Raw genomic sequence first — 19,052 nt, forward strand, 5'->3', positions numbered from 1 at the left:
CCGTGAAGGACAGTGCCCCGGGCATTGTCTGATGAGGTCCACAACTTCCCCAAATGAAGGCTCTGAGCAGAGGTTTGGGGCAAGGATTTCATGAGCCCATTTGGGAATAAATGCTAATTCGTCAAGAAGGACAAAAAGTGAGTCTCTGATAAAAAAAAAAACAAAAACCCAGGAACGGAGAGCCTTGGAGAAGGCTCACCTTCCGTTCCAATCGGCTTGTTTGACACAGCACTACCGCTCCGAGCCGCGGGTGTTAGGGAAGGACAGTGCACTGCAGAACCAACACTTGGTTCTGCGTGTCGTTTTTAAAGTTCCAACAACATAGTTTCCCACATTTTCTCAGGAAAGGAATTTCATTTTATAAACATTATGCTCAAGGCCTTTACTGTAACAGTAAGTCATTTCCTTAATTTTGTCTTAATTCCCAAGTACACAATGCAGCGATAAACAGGTCTGGCCTTTAACCATTTGAAGCTCTGAAGTATTTCTGTACAAATCCAGGAACACTGCAGGCTGAGAGTACAGGGCAAAAGAGATCAGGCTCCCGCATGTTACAGCGTGTTCTTTGGTGGCAATCTCCTGTTTATTCAAGGTAGAGCAGGGTCTTGCTACCACAGACTGGGATCAGACATAGCCGCTTGCACCCACGAGAGCTGAAGTTAAAGGACCATCTCTGTTTTTCAAACAAGCTGTGTTTACTCTGACCTCTCCAGGGTCTAGCCCAGCCCATTTCCTCGTCATGTTTATGCAGCATTCTCTGTTTACATATTTCTTCCCGAACCCTGATGGCAGCTCCACATATGGTGACTTTTCACCTCCATGAGGTAGCACCTTTTCCTTATGTGTCACATGGCACATTGATGAAAGAGCATAGTAATTGCCAAATGCATTCTCTTCTGCTGCTCACTGTCTGTTGATTTTCTAGTACCATCTGAAATAAAAGTGAAATAGGAGACGGTTTCATTCATAAGGAAATAGGACAATTTTTTTGCATCCCCACCTTTACAAAATTCAATTCATCCCACCCTCCCGGTTAAGTTTAGGCCAGCGGTTCTCAACCTGTGGGTCGCGAACCCTTTGGCGGTTGAACAACTCTTTCACAGGGGTCACCTAAGACCATCCTGCATATCAGATATTTACATTAAAATTCATAACAGTAGCAACATTACAGTTATGAAGTAGCAACGAAAATAATTTTATGGGTGGGTCACAACATGATGAACTGTATTTAAAGGGCCAGAAGGTTGAGAACCACTGGTTTAAGCCTTTGTGCCCCACTTCTTACTATGATGTCTTTCAAAATGCAACTGCAATTGGTGAGTAAGCCTTTTGCCCTCAAATCAAGTACCTAGGAAATGCTCATTTTTGGTTTCTGACTCATCTTCCTATTTTCAGATGCAATGCTAGGTGGACTTACAGAAATGCAAAGTAAGGAGGTAGTTCAAGAATTAGCAGAAGTTCCTTAATGAGAAAATTGATCTAGGCTTGAGGGACATCCATGGGGGTAGCTGGAACACATTTTGTGAGGGTATCATAATTTTGTGACTAGACCTGTGAATGAGCCCATGCACAGTAACAGGAGATAAGTAGACCAGGTCTTCTGGAAATTCTAGAGAACAGTTAAGCAATGACCGTTTTCGGTTTCTGTTTCTATTCTGATGCAGTTTTAATTCCTGTAGGGTCTTATAGACTTTTATATAGCCCTGAATATTGCTCCTCTCCTCCAGGCTTATCAACCTTGGGCTATGACATCGGGGGAGCAATTCTTTGTGGTGGGAGCTGTCCTGTACATCGTAGGATGTTGAGCACTATACTCATCAGATGTAAATAGCATTTCACCACCAAAATGTTCCTGTCCCCCATTTTCTGCCCTCCATTGGATGCCACCACTTTAATCTTACACTTCTCAAGTCCTAGGGGGCAGAGTAGGGAGCAGGCTGCATCTCCACCAAATGGGTAAAGGTAGGTACTTCCTATTGGCCACATGTGGACCTTAGAGAAGGAATTCAGTCACTACCCATTTTGTAGAGGACCCCTTCCTGGAGAATGAGGCACCTCGGCCAGAAATGGCTGGATATAGAACTTTGCATATAGAAAATAAGGGGTGAGAGACAGCAGCCAGCAGGAGAGGAGACATAATCCACACCAGGGAGCTGCAGTGAGAGGTCCACAGTAGATGTTCAAGAACTCACAGTAGCATTCCATGGAAGCATCCACTTTGGAAGTCTACCATACCCACAGGGTACTGATGTTTGAGCTGCACTAATCAGTGAAAACTCTCACCCTCCCCTCCCTGTAGGAGCCAGAGGCAGCAGACTGAATGTGGGAGGAGAGGTTGATGATAAAAGAGAGGAGGGGCCGAGGATGACACATCCTCTCCACACTGCAGGCTTCTCAGGCCAGCCAGGCTAGGCCAGGGCAATCAGGTTAAATTAGGTGAGAGCCTTTGGTTTTCAGAGTGAACTTTTTATTAGCTAACAGTGACTGGATGGTTTTCACCAAGGAGGCAAAAGAAATGAGTCCTCAGTGTGCATTTGTAGGGTCAGACTTAGAGTGAATTACCTGCAGTTTGTAATTTGCCTGGTCTTCAGCACTGTCACAGGCATATTCCCAACTCTGAGATCCTCAAAGTAAGTGGAAACAACACACATCCTGCATTAAATTGTCATTATGAGATGGAGCAGACATTCAATAGGAAAATAAAATGCCCTAAAGAAGAAAAATATTGGCTTCTGTTCACAGGTGGCCTGAGGTTGTCCCGGCCCCACCCTTTTTGGTTTCTTCTCCTGTAAACCATTGACTTTCCCAGGTATGTTCTTGCTTCTTACATTTCCTTTAATGTCTCCATCCTGTAGCCCATGGTGATGAGACACATCACTGTCCAGTGTTCTTTTTAGACTCGGTGGGAAGGGAACAGCCACAAAGCTACCGCATCACCACCACCACCACCATCATCATCATCATCATCATCTCACCCGCCCTGGTGTAACGAGGTAATTTTAAGTGGTTTTCAGATAAGACATTAAGTAATGTCAAACCACCCACTGATGAAGTTATTTCCTTTTCATTTGATGGCCTCCCGGATGTTGCCAGGTGGCACCGGTCATACCTGTTGACATTTCATCTTTGATCAGATCTCAGGCTCAGAGCTGGCATTCAATAGCATTGTTCTGTTTTCATTGCATTATTTTTATGATCGCTTTCTATTTATTACAAACAATATTGCCTTTATTAATGGTAGTGTTTAAAGTATCCTTTAGAGCAGCAGTTCTCAACCTGTGGGTCGCGACCCCTTTGGGGGTCGAACGACCCTTTCACAGGAGTCACACCTAGGACCATCGGAAAACACATATATAATTACATATTGTTTTGTGATTAATCACTATGCTTTAATTATGTTCAATTTGTAACAATGAAAATACATCCTGCATATCAGATATTTATATTACAATTCATAAACCCTAACTGGTTTAGCTCAGTGGATACAGCGTCAGCCTGCAGACTCAAGGGCCCCAGGTTGTATTCCAGTCAAGGGCATGTACCTTGGTTGTGGGAGCATACCCAATAGAGAGTGTGCAGGAGGCAGCTGATCGATGTTTCTCTCTCATCAATGTTTCTAACTATCCCTCTCCCTTCCTCTCTGTAAAAAATCAATAAAATATATTTTTTAAAAATTACAGTTATGAAGTAGCAACGAAAATAATTTTTTGGTTGGGGATCACCACAACATGAGGAACTGTATTAAAGGGTCATGGCATTAGGAAGGTTGAGAACCACTGCTTTAGAGTAATACTATTTATAGAGATAAAGGGAGTCAATTTAAATAATGTGAAGTTATGGCCGGGACAGGTGGTATATGCAGATCAGGCAGAATCCTGATGACAGAGACTTCTGTCTGAAGTTTGGGAGAGTGCTTTGGGGCATTTACTTGCCCCAAACCTCAATAAGTCAAATGTTTCTGCTCCAGAAGAATGCTCTGCCACCTGTGGGACCCCACCACCACTGGCTGGCAACCTGATTGGCACAGGTGGCCAGGCAAGTAATCCTTCCCACATCAGATGGAGAGGAGGAAGTGACACCCACTGGTGCCTCCACTACCCTGGTATCAAATGCCCTGGCTCCCTCCCTGGCCTCACAGCCCAGCTAGTCATTGGCTATACCCAGTGCATCCTGCTCAGCAACCAGGAGGGGCGTCTCCATGGGACATGCTGGTCTCCAGTGGTGCAGTGGTTAACAGCAGGGGCTCTTGTCAATGGCCTAACACTCCCACCTGCTGATTTTGAAATGGCAGTGTCTAAAAAGGGGCGGACACATTCCTGAGGATGGGGCACTTACTCCTGGAGCCAGTAGTAGCAGGCTCCAGCACCCCTCTGCAGCATCCCCACTGCAAGAATTTGATCTTGTCACTAGCCCCTCCCTAGTCTGTTTTCTTCTAAACGTTAAGCTCCAGAGAGAAGAAACCACATCTGTTTTATTCACCACTAGGGGCCCAGTTTATGAATTTGTGCACCTTGAAAGGAACTGTGGGTCCTGAGACTGCAGTGGGCACAGGGGCAGGTCTCAGCCCATCCTCCAAGCCTCCACCCAGCCCCTCCCGTCATGACCCCAGGTCCCTTGTCTGCCAGCAGCCCAGCTCCCACTGCCGCCACTCCCAGGTGCTGATGGTGTCAGCCCCACTCGCACCCACTGAAGGTGTGGAGAGATTGGGGCTGGCACCAGCAGCAGGTGCAAGCTGGGCCAGCGCCGTCAGTGGGTGCAAGCAGCGGCTGCTGCTCCAATCACCCCTCAGGAGCAGGGGGAGGTGGAGAAGCCCTGAGGGGCTAACGGGGCCAGTAACCGCTGCTCGTACCTGCTGATGACACCAAGCAATTGGGGCCAGAGCTGGGCACTGGTGGGAGCAAAGAATTTTCAGTAACCACCAGAGACTCACCCCGATAACAGCAACCAGCACCCCGCCTTAGTCTGGAGCCCTCACTCACCTGCTCCGCCATCCCACTGTGGCTGACACCCGCCATGTTCCACACTCTGCTACCTGCTGCGGATGCCTGCCATGTTCCACGCGTGCCCCCTGCTGGTCAGTGTACATCATAGCGACCGGTTGTTTGCTTGTTCCACCATTCGGTCTATTTGCATAGTAGCTTTTTATTATATAGGATGGTAACACCTAGCTGATGCCCCACAGAGTTATTGGCTACTATGTATTGGTGAGGATCTGAGGTTAAAAGGAATCCCCTCAAGGGCCCCAGTTCTTCAGATTTTAAAGACTTGGAAAATAAAATTATATATATATATATATATCCAGTTGCAGGCTCCATCTGTTGCAGAAGACCAAAGAAATACCAAGCACGCCTCCTAGAGAAAGGGAGGGACCCTGTTTATTAACACTAGTGGACTCCGGGAATAATTTCCAAATCAGAGTGAAGTAACATGCAGAGGGCTTTACTTCTTATAACCTTCGGGGGTCTTTGTCTTGCAGATGTGGTTCCGCCCCCTTTCGTGGGCTTACAGGAAGGCCTCCAGGTGTTGGGGGTCCCCAGGCCATATCCAATTATCTGTCCTAAGGCAAGCGATAATGACCTTCCCCCCTGCCCCCAGGGCAGTGCATTGTTCACAGTTTTTATGGCCTGACACGCCCTGCAAGACCAGTTTCCTCCTCACATCCCCAGTGTGGGGTGTGCAGGAGGCAGCCAATCCATGACTATCACTTGCTCACTCCCACCTGTGTACTCCCTGTCTCTCTCTCCAGTCCCTCACCTGGGGAACAAGCCTCTATGACACGAGTTGCAGTTTCATCATCTAGCACTGAGGGAGACCAATAGACAGAGAGGAAGTCAGGCCTTCAATTCAAATGAATCCCGACATCGCCCTGCGTGAGCTCAGATCCTGACACAGATGTTGCCTCAGCTGAGACCACAGCCCATGTCCTGAGAGACAGTGTCCTGGCAGAAGCACCCAACTGAGGCGGGCTGGATTCCTCACAGCCAGAAAGTGGGAGAAAGTGTGTGCTTGTTGGTTAAACCACTGACATTGCGGTAATGTTGTCACGTAGCTGTAGATCACTAATGCAGTTGTCTCCACACCGGGCCTTGAGCCTGACCTCTCCTCCCATATCTCTTCTTACAAAACCTTTGTGGATATTTGTCCATTTCAGAGACCAGATCGAACAAAGCTGTCTTTGCCGTGTAGCTAAGACTTACCCTCAGTAGCTACAACTAGAGATGAACAAGACATTGAATCTTTTATGAAAATTTGGTTTAGCTACCTTAGGGGTTGGCACCTGACTTAAAGCACCATCAAGTCTCACAAGTTTATTTATCACAGGTCTTATCCGAGCCTTTATTAAGCCAGTGTGCATTGTAAACCAGGAGTGGGGGTGTTAGAGTAGGTAGCATTTCCATATTTGACCAGAGGTTTTTTATTATTTATTTATTTTTTTAAATATATTTTTTACTGATTTCAGAGATTAAGGGAAAATGAGAGAGAGATAGAAACATCAATGATAAGAGAGAATCGTTGATTGGCTGCCTCCTGCACACCCTACCATGGGGGTCGAGTCCGCAACCTGGGCATTTGCCCTGACCGGAATCAAACAATGACGTCCTGGTTCATAGGTCAGTGCTCAACCACTGAGCTATGCCTGCCAGGCAGACTAAAGGTTTTTAAATTATGGATCCAGTGGTAGCAGTGTGAAGTCTTCACAAGAGCAGTGTGCTCAGCCTGTGATGTGCGTGGAAACCACCGGGCCATCTGGGTCGCATGCAGGTGCTGCTTCTCTGAGATTCTGCATTCCTAACAAGCCCTGGGGACGCTCGTGCTACTGGCCCACTATGCATAGTAAGGCACTAGGACATACTGGGGTCGAGAAGAAATATCCGCCACCCAGCAAGAGGGCAAATGACTCCATTGAAGCACATCTTACTCCCCGTGAGGACCGCTGTTTAAACAAGGAGGCTGTCCAGAGGGACAGGAGAATGTAGGGCAAACCCACACGAAGAGCAAGCTCTGGAGGGAGCAAAGGGCAAGAGGAAATGTGAAGGACGAGCTTATGCCGGGCAGGTCTCATCCAGCTGACATTCAGGTGGTGCCTTCGTTGGGGAAGGGACATGGGGTGGTCAAATAGCCCCTCTATTGGCATATGGACTAAGGTAGCTTCATTCTTTGTCATTCAAACCTAGGTAAGGGGGAAAGAAAGCCAGACCCAGTACTGGTTCAGATCTAGTTACTCTTGTCTCTCTTTACCCACAAACTCAAGTTGCATGGGTTACTCTTTAATTTATTGTTCAGAGAGGGATATTAATGTCAGACATTGGAAGGGGAAAAGTAGGCAGACATAAAAATAGGTTAAGCTGGGTCAGGTGAGGAGCTCACACCACGCAACAATCAGGGAGTTGAAGGGTTCATAAACTCTTCTCTCTCCTGCAGACGTACCCATCTTTCTGACCAGGCTCTGTTCTCATCTGGGAACCTCGGCTTGGCACGTGTTACTGCAGCTGCAGCGGCTGCTGCTCTCTGCTGGCTGCCTTGCCTAGGAGGCTCTCCTCTCCGGTTCCTTGGCAACTGTGTTTTAATAAACTGTGGGTCACACAATTCATAAATGTAGAGCTAGGATTAGCCTAATGGAGGTGTGTTAAGGTTCTCCCACAGCGTCTACCAATGATTCATTTCTACCAGTTAATAGCTTGACATATTTTGATAACTTATTTGAAACAAAAACTTTAGTAACTCACACCTTCCTAATAGATCAAAACCTCTATCGGGGTAAAGCACTATCTTTGCCTATGTTTCATTTTCCTTGAGTTATTTCTATTAAGTTCACTTTGTCACTCCTGTTGTTTACATTTTATATTTTTCTTTGCTCATCTTTCTGTAATGCTAATTCAGATTATTCTCTAGGAATTAAAATTTTAAACCCAAATGGAGAGTATTTTGCCTTCAGTGATTTTTATGTTTGTGATCAGGATTTATAGGTTTTATTTGTATAGTCTTGTTTATGCTTTTGGATTTTTGTGGGTCTTGATGCTTTTCCTTTTTTAAAGCTTTTTTTATATTGTTTATTTTCTTCTTTTAGTGTACTGATAGATAGTTATTCTATTTAAATTGTGTTTATGGTTACAAGTTTTAAAAGGAATTATCCAACCTAGGCTTCAAATGTCAGGTACGAAACAGTGTCTTTAACTTTGATTTGAATAGAATGGACTCCTTGCTGAGAAGAATGGGTGATTTAGAATGTTTACCATCCCCTGCTCACTCCCCCCCCCACACCCCCCACCTTTGAAATGCAAACACTTGGTTTTTGTAGTTCTAAGAGCCTTTGTTGCTCAATGCTGAAGGCATATTCTGCAGTTACACAGTGCTTGGTCTTTGAAATGTACGGGTTAGTCATCTCCCCATAAACATGTGTGCTGTGTCATGCATATCACGCTAGTGTTCCATCTCTGGGAACTTTTGTTAATTAGTGAGAATTCATAGAGGTCTCTTCTTCCAAAGGTTAGGCTCAGGTATGATCAGTTAAAAATAAGTTTTAAAATGTCACAAAACAGCCATCCAATGCCCAGCATTGGAGGGAAACATTCTTTCACATTTCTGCCCTGCGTTTTATTGCTCTTGTCTTATCTGGTGGAATTGTCACATGTCAAATGGTGCTCCTCATTATGGTGAAAAATGAAATGAAAGGTGCTTTCCCCCCCTTTCCTTCTGTCCTGAAGCAGCCAAAATATACCCACAGGGCAGCAGAAGGACAGTTTGCCTTTCTCGAACTTGTTTGAAAAGCACAGCGCAGGCAGGCTGAGTCCAGCTGGGAATTCCCTGGGTCCCCGGTGTCATTAGCAGTGCAGGGCCGAGGCCACCCCAAGCTGACGTTTTGGAATATTTACATGGTAAGGTTAAGTTGGAGGTGTATTTTTGTTTGTGTTGCCTTAAGTCTTCTCCTTTTAAGGTTATGATAGCTGCTTCGAGACTAAGTGGCTGTTTTTCTTTATCAGTGATACATTTTTTCTTTCATTCGAAAGCATCTGATACTTCTTGCCTTTAATCAAAAATTGTAATTACACATATAAAACTATGTATACTAATATAACTGTTATTGGAGAATTGCGTGGATTTCCCTTCTCCTTTGCTAGTGGAGTGGGGTTTGGGGATGACGCTAGAGTAAGCATTTCCGGAGGCCCCCAAGGGAGGATGAGATGTAGTAGAAAGCTTTGTTTACATAGAATTATATCCCTGGGTTACAGAAGCCCCATTTCCCTTAAACCAGTCCTGGAAAACGTGCAGCTGGGGATCCAGCAGAGCTTAAAAACAAAGCCAGTGTCCAGTGTTTCCGTGCCAGGGTGGAGTTGAATCCGGCACAGCATCAGGCTAGTAGTCCATCAGTCCAGTGTGTGTGGGGTCCACATGACTGTGGGCCATGTGGGCAAGTGTGAGCACTACACAAGCCAAGAGTCAGCAAAAGCAGCGAGAGAGCAAGAGAGAGGGAGCCAAGAGAAGGGAAGGAACTCCTTTGTTCAGGAGCGTGTGTGTGGTGCACACAATGATAGTCAGCAGTTGGTGGAAGCCCTGTACTAGATGGTCAGAAGGTGACACGGTCATATCTTGTAGACAGAATGCCCATTGTAAAAAGGTAAGATAGAGAACAAGAACCAGCATGATAGCACCTCTATAAATAAAAGCACACCCCAAACAACACTGTTCAACATAACACAAGGATACATACATGGCCAAAGAGATTCACCAAAGTGGGTGTCTCCTGGGGAATAAACATGAGAATTGGTGCAAAGAGGAAAATAAATCAGGAGCAGTACCTTGAGTGTGATGAATGCAGTTACACCACTTCCAGCCCCTTATTCATGGATCAGAGTTCTATCTGCCTTTTGTCTAAAATCAGTTTCATATATTTTGTCCAGTAGTTGTATGATGGGGAGGGAAGTTAGTCCAAAGTCCGTTATTTATCATAGCTAGAGAAAGAAATGCCTTTTAACCTTTTAAAATTACTTTAGTACATTTGCATTTTGTGTTCCCCCCAAATTCGTATGTTAAAATCCTAACCCCCGAAAGTGATTATATTAAGAGGTGGGGTGTTTGGGAGGTAATTAGGTCAGGAAGGCAGAGCCCTCCTGGGTGAGATTAATGCTCTTATCCAAGAGGTTCCAGAGAGATCCTTCCTTCTTGTCACCATTTGAGAATAAAACAAGTCTGTGACCCTGATGAAGGCCCTCACCCAACCATGTTGACACCCTCATCTAGGACTCCTAGCCTCCAGAACTGTTGTTTATTTATTTTCTAAAAAACAAAGAGAGAAGCACCTTGAAAAGATGAATGAAGAGGCATGTGACTGACACTGGACATCAAAAGAGAAAAGGGCGTATGCGATGGAGGCATTTTTACAAATTTCAAAAAAACTAAATGCAATGAACATCTCACAATAATCACTGAGGTGGCTATTTAGGTTTTACATTTATTATGATCACTAAGAAACAAAAAATACAGAAATAACACATGCTATCTGTAGTAAAGTCATGCATATCACAAGGCCTGTGGATTTGAGCCTCAGCTCAGTGTGGCATCAGGTGTGCTGGGAGCAGAAGGGTGGGGCCATTTATTACCATCAGAACAGAGCACACAGGGTTCCACCCACAGGATCTTCCAACACAAAAGAGTATGCCAAATGGAAGCAGCCGAGGGACTCTGCACTGTCCAATGCATTACACATGATATAATTATCATAATTACCCAGCAAGACTCTAGTATTGACATTTGCATTCTAGCTCACCCGTTACAGTTATTACTCCTTATCATCAAAAATGTATGTGCCAGCAAATCACTTTCCACCCATTCAAATAGTGAGGTAAAGTCCAACTTGAACATATCAGCAAGGATATTCCCAATGCAGAGTGACTGGCAGAAAATGTGATTAGAAAGAGAGAGTTTACTTCTACACAGGATTCGGCTTCAGAGGGAGGGAAACAGAATCAGCTTACTGCCTTTTCCTCACTCTCTCCACACTGGCGATCAGACCCCAAGTATATATTGTGCATGTGTGTTAATATGCAGGAGATGCACACGCAAGAAGCCCACTGCTAAAGGGTGACTCCTGCTAAGGGTTCTGCGTTTGGGCCCTTACTGCTTTCAGCACAGAATTCCACTTGCTATTCCTTTGCTCCTGCTGCTCTCTCTTATAGCGGTCTTGGAAAGAACTATGGTTATCTTCGTCCTCTGTCTCCGAGATGATTTCCATCTTCTGAATGATGAGTTTAATAAGCTCATGCTGCTTTTCCAGAAGAGAAGTCACGTCCTTCAGCCTAAAGGGACATACAGGTTTCATGAGTTTATTTCAGCCCTCCACGTGCACAAGGCCTGGGGACCAGAAGTGCTAACAGGTATCGGGTTACCTGTGCTCAGGTTACAGCCTCTGGACAGTCAGAATCCTGGTCAGGAACGCATATTTTCAAAGTATAAACGATTTTCCTACGGTTATACTATTGGTTCACAGCTGGTTTATTTAGGTTTCCATTTTAAAGATTAAAATACTGTTGCACAGAAAGGTTAAGTGCCTTGAACTCAGGTAAATGAACCCTAAAGCCCTTGCATTTAACCACCGCACACTATGCATCTGCTCCTGGGATCCTCGCAATCTTTCAGAGCTTTGATGTATGAATGGAGATGGCTCATGAGGGATGCATGCAGCTCAGGATACTGTTGGGTGAGTAGCAGCAAATAAGTTGTTGGAGGTTCTAGAAACTCTCTCATGATTCCCAATCCCCTGGCAGCATCATTGAGTTAAAGCATGCCTTAACACAGAAGATAAACACAAATATACAGTGTAACCCTTTACTATGCATCATTATTTAAGACTTTTTTAAAAAATATATTTTCATTGATTTTTACAGAGAAGAAGGGAGAGGGATAGGGAGTTAGAAACATCGATGAGAAACATCGATCAGCTGCCCCCTGCACACCCCCCACTGGAGATGTGCCCGCAACCAAGGCACACGCCCCTGATCAGAATCGAACTCGGGACCTTTGAGTCCGCAGGCCGACGCTGTATCCACTGAGCCAAACTGGCTAGGGCTATTTAAGACTTTTGAGTTTCTCAAATATGGATAAAAGAAGAAATACATACCGGTATTTCTGCTTCAATATTTCTACTTCTAAAGCTGTATCCGCATTTGGTATTTCTTGTCTTACTTCTTGGGTGCAAAATAATTGGTGAAATATGCACTGTGGGATAAAAGATTAATAGTTACATTAAACTCAATTCGGAAACTATTTCTTGAACATGTGCCATAACTCAACTTCTGAACCAGGGCGTGCTAGCACAGGTGTCTAACGAGAGCCATGCCCTCAAGGAGCTCACAGTCTGTTGAGAGAAATAGACATGCAAAGAGCTGTATAACAAAATTATACACATAACAGAGCAAAGTACAGGATATATAAATAATACAAATGGAGGGGTAAACTGGAGTGGAGGACTGTTTAGGAAAATGTTTAAGTGAATCATTTTCATGAGGAAATTCTCATGAAAAATGTCCATCATAAGTGGCGGTATTTCATCCTGACCTATGTTGCTCAGTGATTGGAGTGCTGTGTGCACTGAAGGGTACTGGGTTCAATTCCAGGTCGAGGGCACAGCCTGGGTTGCAGGTTACATCAGAGCTACCAGGGTATGTGCAGGAGGCTACAGGGCTATTTATGTGTCTCTCTCAAATTGGTGTTTCTCTCTCTCTCTCTTTCTCTCTCACTCCCTCCCACTCCCTCTGAAAAGCAATAAAGTATCGTCAGGTGAGATTAACAACAAAATAAGTGGTGGTCTCCCTCCTACTCCCTCTGAAAAGCAATAAAGTATCCTCAGGTGAGATTAACAACAAAATAAGTGGTGGTATTTCACACAAAAATTTCTCTCAAACTGCTCAGCATCGTATGCAACACAACTGAATTTCACATGGGGACATTTCTGAAATGCTATTTTAATATTTTTAAAATTTAGGATCTTTAAATGATTGGTGAACTAGAGAGGATCGAGGGCAGATGTGAAATGACCAGGAGTGAGGTAATTCTAGGAGTCTAGGCAAGAGGAGACCACCCAGCAAGTCTGATGGCCTAAATCTGTGATTGACTGACGTGAGGGGGATAGGAAGAGGGAGGGGCAATGTCAAGGCTGCCATCTGCACAGGCAAATGGTGTGGATGTCAACTGACATAAGCAACTTTGGAGAAGGATGAGCTTTTCCACCCTTTCTCTGTAGGGGATGTTGGGAGGGAGTGATTCGTGGGAAGAGTGAAAGGCATGAGCTTGTTTGCAAGAGTTTGTTTTAAACATGCTGAATTTCAGGGACCTCAGACACACCAGGGAAGATGTCAAGTCAACAGCTGGATACAAAAGAATATTCATAGAGAGGGGGCCCAGGCATGGTTAAGATTAGCATCCAGTACTTCTGACTCTTAGTATAGTCCCTTTCCCATTATAATACAGCTAGAGGCCCGGTGCATGAAATTCATGCACAGGGGTGGGGGAGGATCCCTCACCCCTGCCTGCACCCTCCCCAATCTGGGACCCCTCGGGGGATGTCCGACTGCCGGTTTAAACCAACAGTCAGACATCCCTTTCGCAGTCTGGGACTGCTGGCTCCTAAGGGCTCATCTGCCTGCCAGCCTGATTGCCCCTAACTGCCTCTGCCTGCTGGCCTGATTGCCCCCGAACTGCTCCACTGCCTGCCTGATCGCCCCTAATTGCCTCTGCCTCAGCCTCTGCCACTATGGCTTTGTCCAGAAGGATGTCTGAAATGATGATCAAAATGTCTTTTGGTCTAATTAGCATATTACCCTTTTATTAGTATAGATGGCCTGGCTTAATCTCTGTGTATTTTCTATATGTATTCTCCATGGATGTGTATCTGTGAATATGTACACATGTGTTCTATATAGGCACACAGACACAGACATACATACATCTGCACATATAAGTAAGTGATATGTGATTAGGAAAAACAGCACACCTGCAATGTAAAAAGGATACTTAAATGGTACACCCACCAAGTGTTCTCACAGGGATGTGGCACATGTTTAACACTGAAGCTGTAGCTGAGCCACATGGAGAGAGGCCACTGCACTGCCCATCACTTTCTCATCCTGCACTTTTTTTTTAAAAACAAGCTTATTTGTTTCCCACAAGCAGAGTGACTCAGGGTGTGTAGAAAGGCACCCGTTGGGCCTGGCTAATATGGCTCAGTGGTTGAGTGTAGACCTATGAACCAGGAGGTCACGGTTTGATTCCCAGCCAGGGCACATGCCCAGGTTGTGGGCTCTGTCTCCAGCAGAAGGTGTGCAGGAGGCAGCCGATGGATGATTCTCTCTCATCATTGACATTTCTCTCTCTCCCTCCTCTCCCTTCCTCTCTGCAACAAGTAAAAAATATATTAAAATAAGTAAATAAATAAATAAAAATGAAAAGGCACCCTTGGGATACACAATGAAGCAGTGTCGCACTGTCTGTGCCATGTCTGTGCCACGTACTTACCAGTAACCCTCGGCTGTATCTGGCTCGGTTGGGATAGACGACGATGGATTTCTGATCCACTTTGCGCAGGAACCAGAGCGGCAGCTTCTTCTCTAAGTTGGTGTGGAGTTCCACCTAAAGCGCGTATTGGGTTTATTGGTAGGGATCATTCATGAGTAGCTGGAATTCCCACACTGCACAGACGAAAGCGTTAGCACAGCAACTGAACACTGACTGCCGTGTCACTGACGGCTGGGCAGCCCGTTTCCTGGGCCCCTGGCAGCTGATCACCTGCCCCTGCCTTTCACCACATCCAACAGCGCCACAGCGGCTAGCTGCCTGGTTGGCCCCATGTTGACCTCGAAAGAGGCTTCGGCAGTGTCTCAGTTCCTCTGCCAACATTGTTGTAGGATATTTTTTTTTTTCATTTTTGATTCTCTGAGGACCACAGGTGCACCCGAGAACACGCATTGCAGGCATGGCTCAGCAGCTTGTTCTCAGGACGCAGCCACGCCTGCTTGTGAACGGTTCAGGTGGTGCTGCTTCGAAACAAACACGACACTCACCTGCATGGCAATCCTCTTCAGCAGGGCGTGCTTCTGGACCTCGGCAATGTCCCCAACTGCCAAACCGATCTGAAGCACAACACGGCATTGCGTCACGGCCAGTGTAACGGCCCACGTCAAAATGCACTACAGTCTCCCTGGATGCTGTCAGAGTGGCATGGAATTCGCCAGCGGGGCCCTTGAACACTTTGCTCCCACACTCCACGGGGAGCTGCGAAGCCTGTATCACTCCTAACAGTGGTGGCCATGGCGGTGGGTCCAGTAATGGCAAGTGTTATCGTGAAAAGTTAAGACATAAAAATAAATCTGAAATTCATTTTAATTTCAAGTAAAAATATGTTCTTTTGGGGGAGGACGGGAGTGATGCGATATCAAATGCCGTTGGCAATAGCCATGCACCATGCCTGGAAACTGCAGGAGTTTAGCATCTAAGGTGGACAACATGGAAAAGTTAAAACATTAAAACGAGGGAATGAAGAGATTTATATATTATGTATGTTTGGTAGGAAAAGGTACACTTTAGGGGTGGGTGAGGCACTGGTAATACAAATCCTCCTAGAAATCCATGGCTGGGCAGAATTAGGTGAGGGGAAGCTGTCAGCTCAGTTCTACTGAGTCCAAATTAACTCACTCTTCCACTGGGGGACACTCAGGGCCTGTGTCTGCTGACCCGGCCCCCTGCTTTCTGAGGCCCGAGAGGCTCACAGTCAAGTAAACTCCAGCAGAGAAGGGCTCTGTCTGTCCGTCCATCCAGGTTACCACCATCTGCCCAGTGCTTAGAATAGTGCAGGACACGCCGAGACCGGTTTCGCTCAGTGGATGGAGCGTCGGCCTGTGGACTGAAGGGTCCCGGGCTCGATTCTGGTCAAGGGCATGTACCTGGGTTGCGGGCACATCCCCAGTGGGAGATGTGCAGGAGGCAGCTGATCGATGTTTCTCTCTCATCGATGTTTCTGACTCTCTATCTCTCTCCCTTCCTCTCTGTAAAAACATCAATAAAATATTTAAAAAAAAATAGTGCAGGACACATAGTAGTACAGGCACACAAAAAAGCTGCTGAATGAATGAGCAGTGAAAGTATATTCCAAGGTGTACAAATATAGTCAGTAAGTAGCTTTTATCTGGAAGGATGATGTTTTCTGTTATTAAGTCCTGCGATGGGCAGTCTCTCTGGTTTAGATCTTACATCAGAGGTGCTTGCCTGGCTCTGAAGACATCTGAGTCTGCTGAGCTGTGCGTCCCATAATTTATTAATATAAGTTATAAGCTTGTGCCTCATCATTTACTAATTAAAATAAGCAATACATTAATATTAAATGTTAATCAAATACTATTAATATTTAATAGTAGCTAACATTTGAATGCATATATGTTTTAAATTCTTCATATTAGCTCATTTCATCCTCACAATAACTTAGGAAGTAGGTTTTATTATTGTCTTTCTCTGATTTGTGTCCTCAAAACTATGGTAACAGACTCCGGTGATTGGGGTGGGTAGAAAGTCTGCCCAGCAGAGATGATGCCTGGCCTGAATGTTGAAAGCTGAGAAAGAGTTAACCAAGGTTCCAGGAAATGGAGAGCAGACCCAGGAGGCAGGAGGAAAGCCTGGCACACCCAGTGACCGTGTGTGCTGCTGTGTGTCTGGGTAAAAGCTGCGGATAGTGGGGAGTTGGATGAAATCTGGGTCGGATCCGGATCATGAGGACCCTGTGTGCAGTGCTCATGCACTTAAGTTTTAGAAGAGTCATAGAAAAACCTTTGAAAGAGACACTGACGGGCCCAATTTGTCATGATCAGGGCATCACTGTGGTGATAATTTGCGGGAAGGATTAGACAGACAAATGAGATGAGATGGAGGAACTCTTCAGCCTTCTGCAGCAGTGGGGATGAGGCACCACGAGGTGCGAGCTAAGAGGAAGTAGGCGGAGAGGCAAACTTTTATTGGCAGAAATGAGGAAAAGGGGGCCGGGTGGGTGGAGAATATCGAGTCCGTCTGAGGAAGGAGAACAGTGTCAGTCTTGGCCCTGGTGGGTCTGACTTTGCTCTGGGACAAGCAGGTGGTGAAGCTCCCTGGGTGCTGGCCGTACAGATCTGCGGGTGGCACTGACCTGTACTACTGCTAACCCAGGTTCTCCTCTGGAGAATGGGCTTCCAAACGGAAGTGCGTCTCAGAGACGAGTGCGGGCTTCATGTCGGTCTTTATTATTCTTAGTTGCCATCTTTTACTTTTCTATGTCACCAAAATAAAACTGGAGTTGTATCAAGTCAGTGAATCAAAACATTGCATAGTCTGTACTATTACTTTTTCTTTCTGAAAACACTGCCCAGCATGGTCCCTGGTGCACAGTCAGGCTCCAAAAAAGTGTGTGGACTATGTGCACATTCGAGTAAATGAATAAGGAAAAAATGTGCCCTGTAATGCCGGCTAGGACTCTCCATGGACGTGGGATGCATTTCTGCCTGCACCGGCCAGGATGCTCAGGGCTGGACAGGTTCTCCGTGGAAGGGCAAGGACATGTCCATATCTGCTGGGGGTAGCCAGCCTCTGACTTTTTAGAGGGGGCATCTGAATGCCACAAATACCTCTCACCCTCGCTCCCCACTTAAACCTCTGGTCCATGAGAGATTCAAGAGATGAGTTCTTCCTCCTTCACTCCAGGAAGGTCTCTGCCTAATCTTTGCCTTCCCCTGCTCCCGGCAACCCTAACGCAGCACACACCATTCATCTTTATATCCTTATAGCATTTACCACCCCCACGACATCATGCTGCATACTTATCTGTTTACTGCTTAACTTCAGGACTAGTTTATAATCATGTAGGGGCTGGGTATTGATCTGTCTGTGTCCCGGCATCTGGGTCAGTGTCTGGGTCACTTAGGAGATTCTTGATAAGCATTTGCCAAGTGAATGCATCTTTGCATCCCCTGGGCCCCACATTGTGCCTGGCACACTCAGGCCTCAATGAAAGAATGGATTTCACAGGTGTCCCTTTTCCCTTCTCAGAGAGAGATGGGGGAGGCTCCGAATAATGATTGTGAAATGCCTCAAATGATCAGCAAACGGGAAATACAAGGATAAATTACTTACAAGTAAATTCATGAGGACGATTGGGACAAACATTGTGAAGGTAATGAGTTGTATAAAGGACAGAAGTGGATATGCCAGTTCATTTCTCAGAAACGGCTCCAGGAAGGCATCGCGATAATTAATGTCTCCTAGCATCATGCTGAAGGTCTGGACTATGGAAAGCAATGGAGTGCTAAAAGCATCCTGAGGAGAGACGGAGGGGAACCATGAAATGCAAAATGCATATAATGAAAAATGGTTCCTGGAGAGCAAAATGATAAAAATCGTATTTAAAATATTTTTAAAGTCATAGGACTACAGCTACTAAAATACAGGGATAAAAACTACCAATAAACTGGTGGTAAAGTCATCAAAATAATCTTTTCTGCACACAAATCATCGTGCATTACACATAAACATTTTGACAATGGAAAAAAATCATGTATATGGCTATGTTTCTCCTGCAGTGAATATCATTTGAATGCCAACATATCAGATAAAATGAAAGTATCCAAATATTGTTGTGTTATTATTGATATTATACACCATTGAGACTTCAGTATAAATATATATTCCCAATATTTACAGCAGGGAAATGAACCACAGGCACAACTCCTCACCTGTATACTCAGGAGGACGTAAAAGCTGAGTCCAAAGGCCAAAAGAAGGAAGACAAACACGACTGTGGACCTCAACAAAGTCTTCATAATTACCTCCAACATAACGATGAAAATCCCACAGTTCTCAAATCTAGGAAGATTTGAAAAATTAAAATATTTATTCACTTTTTTTTCAAGTGGAACTCGCATTTAACCCAATAATCCCACTTCTAGGAATATATCCCCAAAAATCAGAAACAGAAATCAAAAAGGATATATGCACCCCTATGTTCCTAGCTGCACAATTCACCATAGCTAAGATATAAAAACAGT

At 45.2% G+C, this 19,052-nt stretch overlaps 1 protein-coding gene across 1 annotated transcript in view; it reads right to left on the bottom strand.

Moving 5' to 3' along the window:
• Positions 1 to 10,560: 10,560 nt before the first annotated feature.
• The window catches only part of TRPA1 (transient receptor potential cation channel subfamily A member 1), a 47,724-nt gene continuing 39,232 nt past the window's right edge, over positions 10,561 to 19,052 (bottom strand). Inside the window, exons 22-27 of the mRNA XM_006767358.2 lie at positions 18,741 to 18,870; positions 18,142 to 18,324; positions 15,054 to 15,122; positions 14,509 to 14,622; positions 12,116 to 12,213; positions 10,561 to 11,294 (exon numbers count right to left, since the gene is read on the bottom strand). Coding sequence (XP_006767421.1) covers positions 11,090 to 11,294; positions 12,116 to 12,213; positions 14,509 to 14,622; positions 15,054 to 15,122; positions 18,142 to 18,324; positions 18,741 to 18,870 — 799 coding nt within the window. The 3' untranslated portion in view covers positions 10,561 to 11,089. The remainder of the gene's footprint in view (positions 11,295 to 12,115; positions 12,214 to 14,508; positions 14,623 to 15,053; positions 15,123 to 18,141; positions 18,325 to 18,740; positions 18,871 to 19,052) is intronic.

This window comes from Myotis davidii, unplaced genomic scaffold, assembly GCF_000327345.1.
Source record: "Myotis davidii unplaced genomic scaffold, ASM32734v1 scaffold200, whole genome shotgun sequence".
Classification (NCBI taxonomy): domain Eukaryota; kingdom Metazoa; phylum Chordata; class Mammalia; order Chiroptera; family Vespertilionidae; genus Myotis; species Myotis davidii.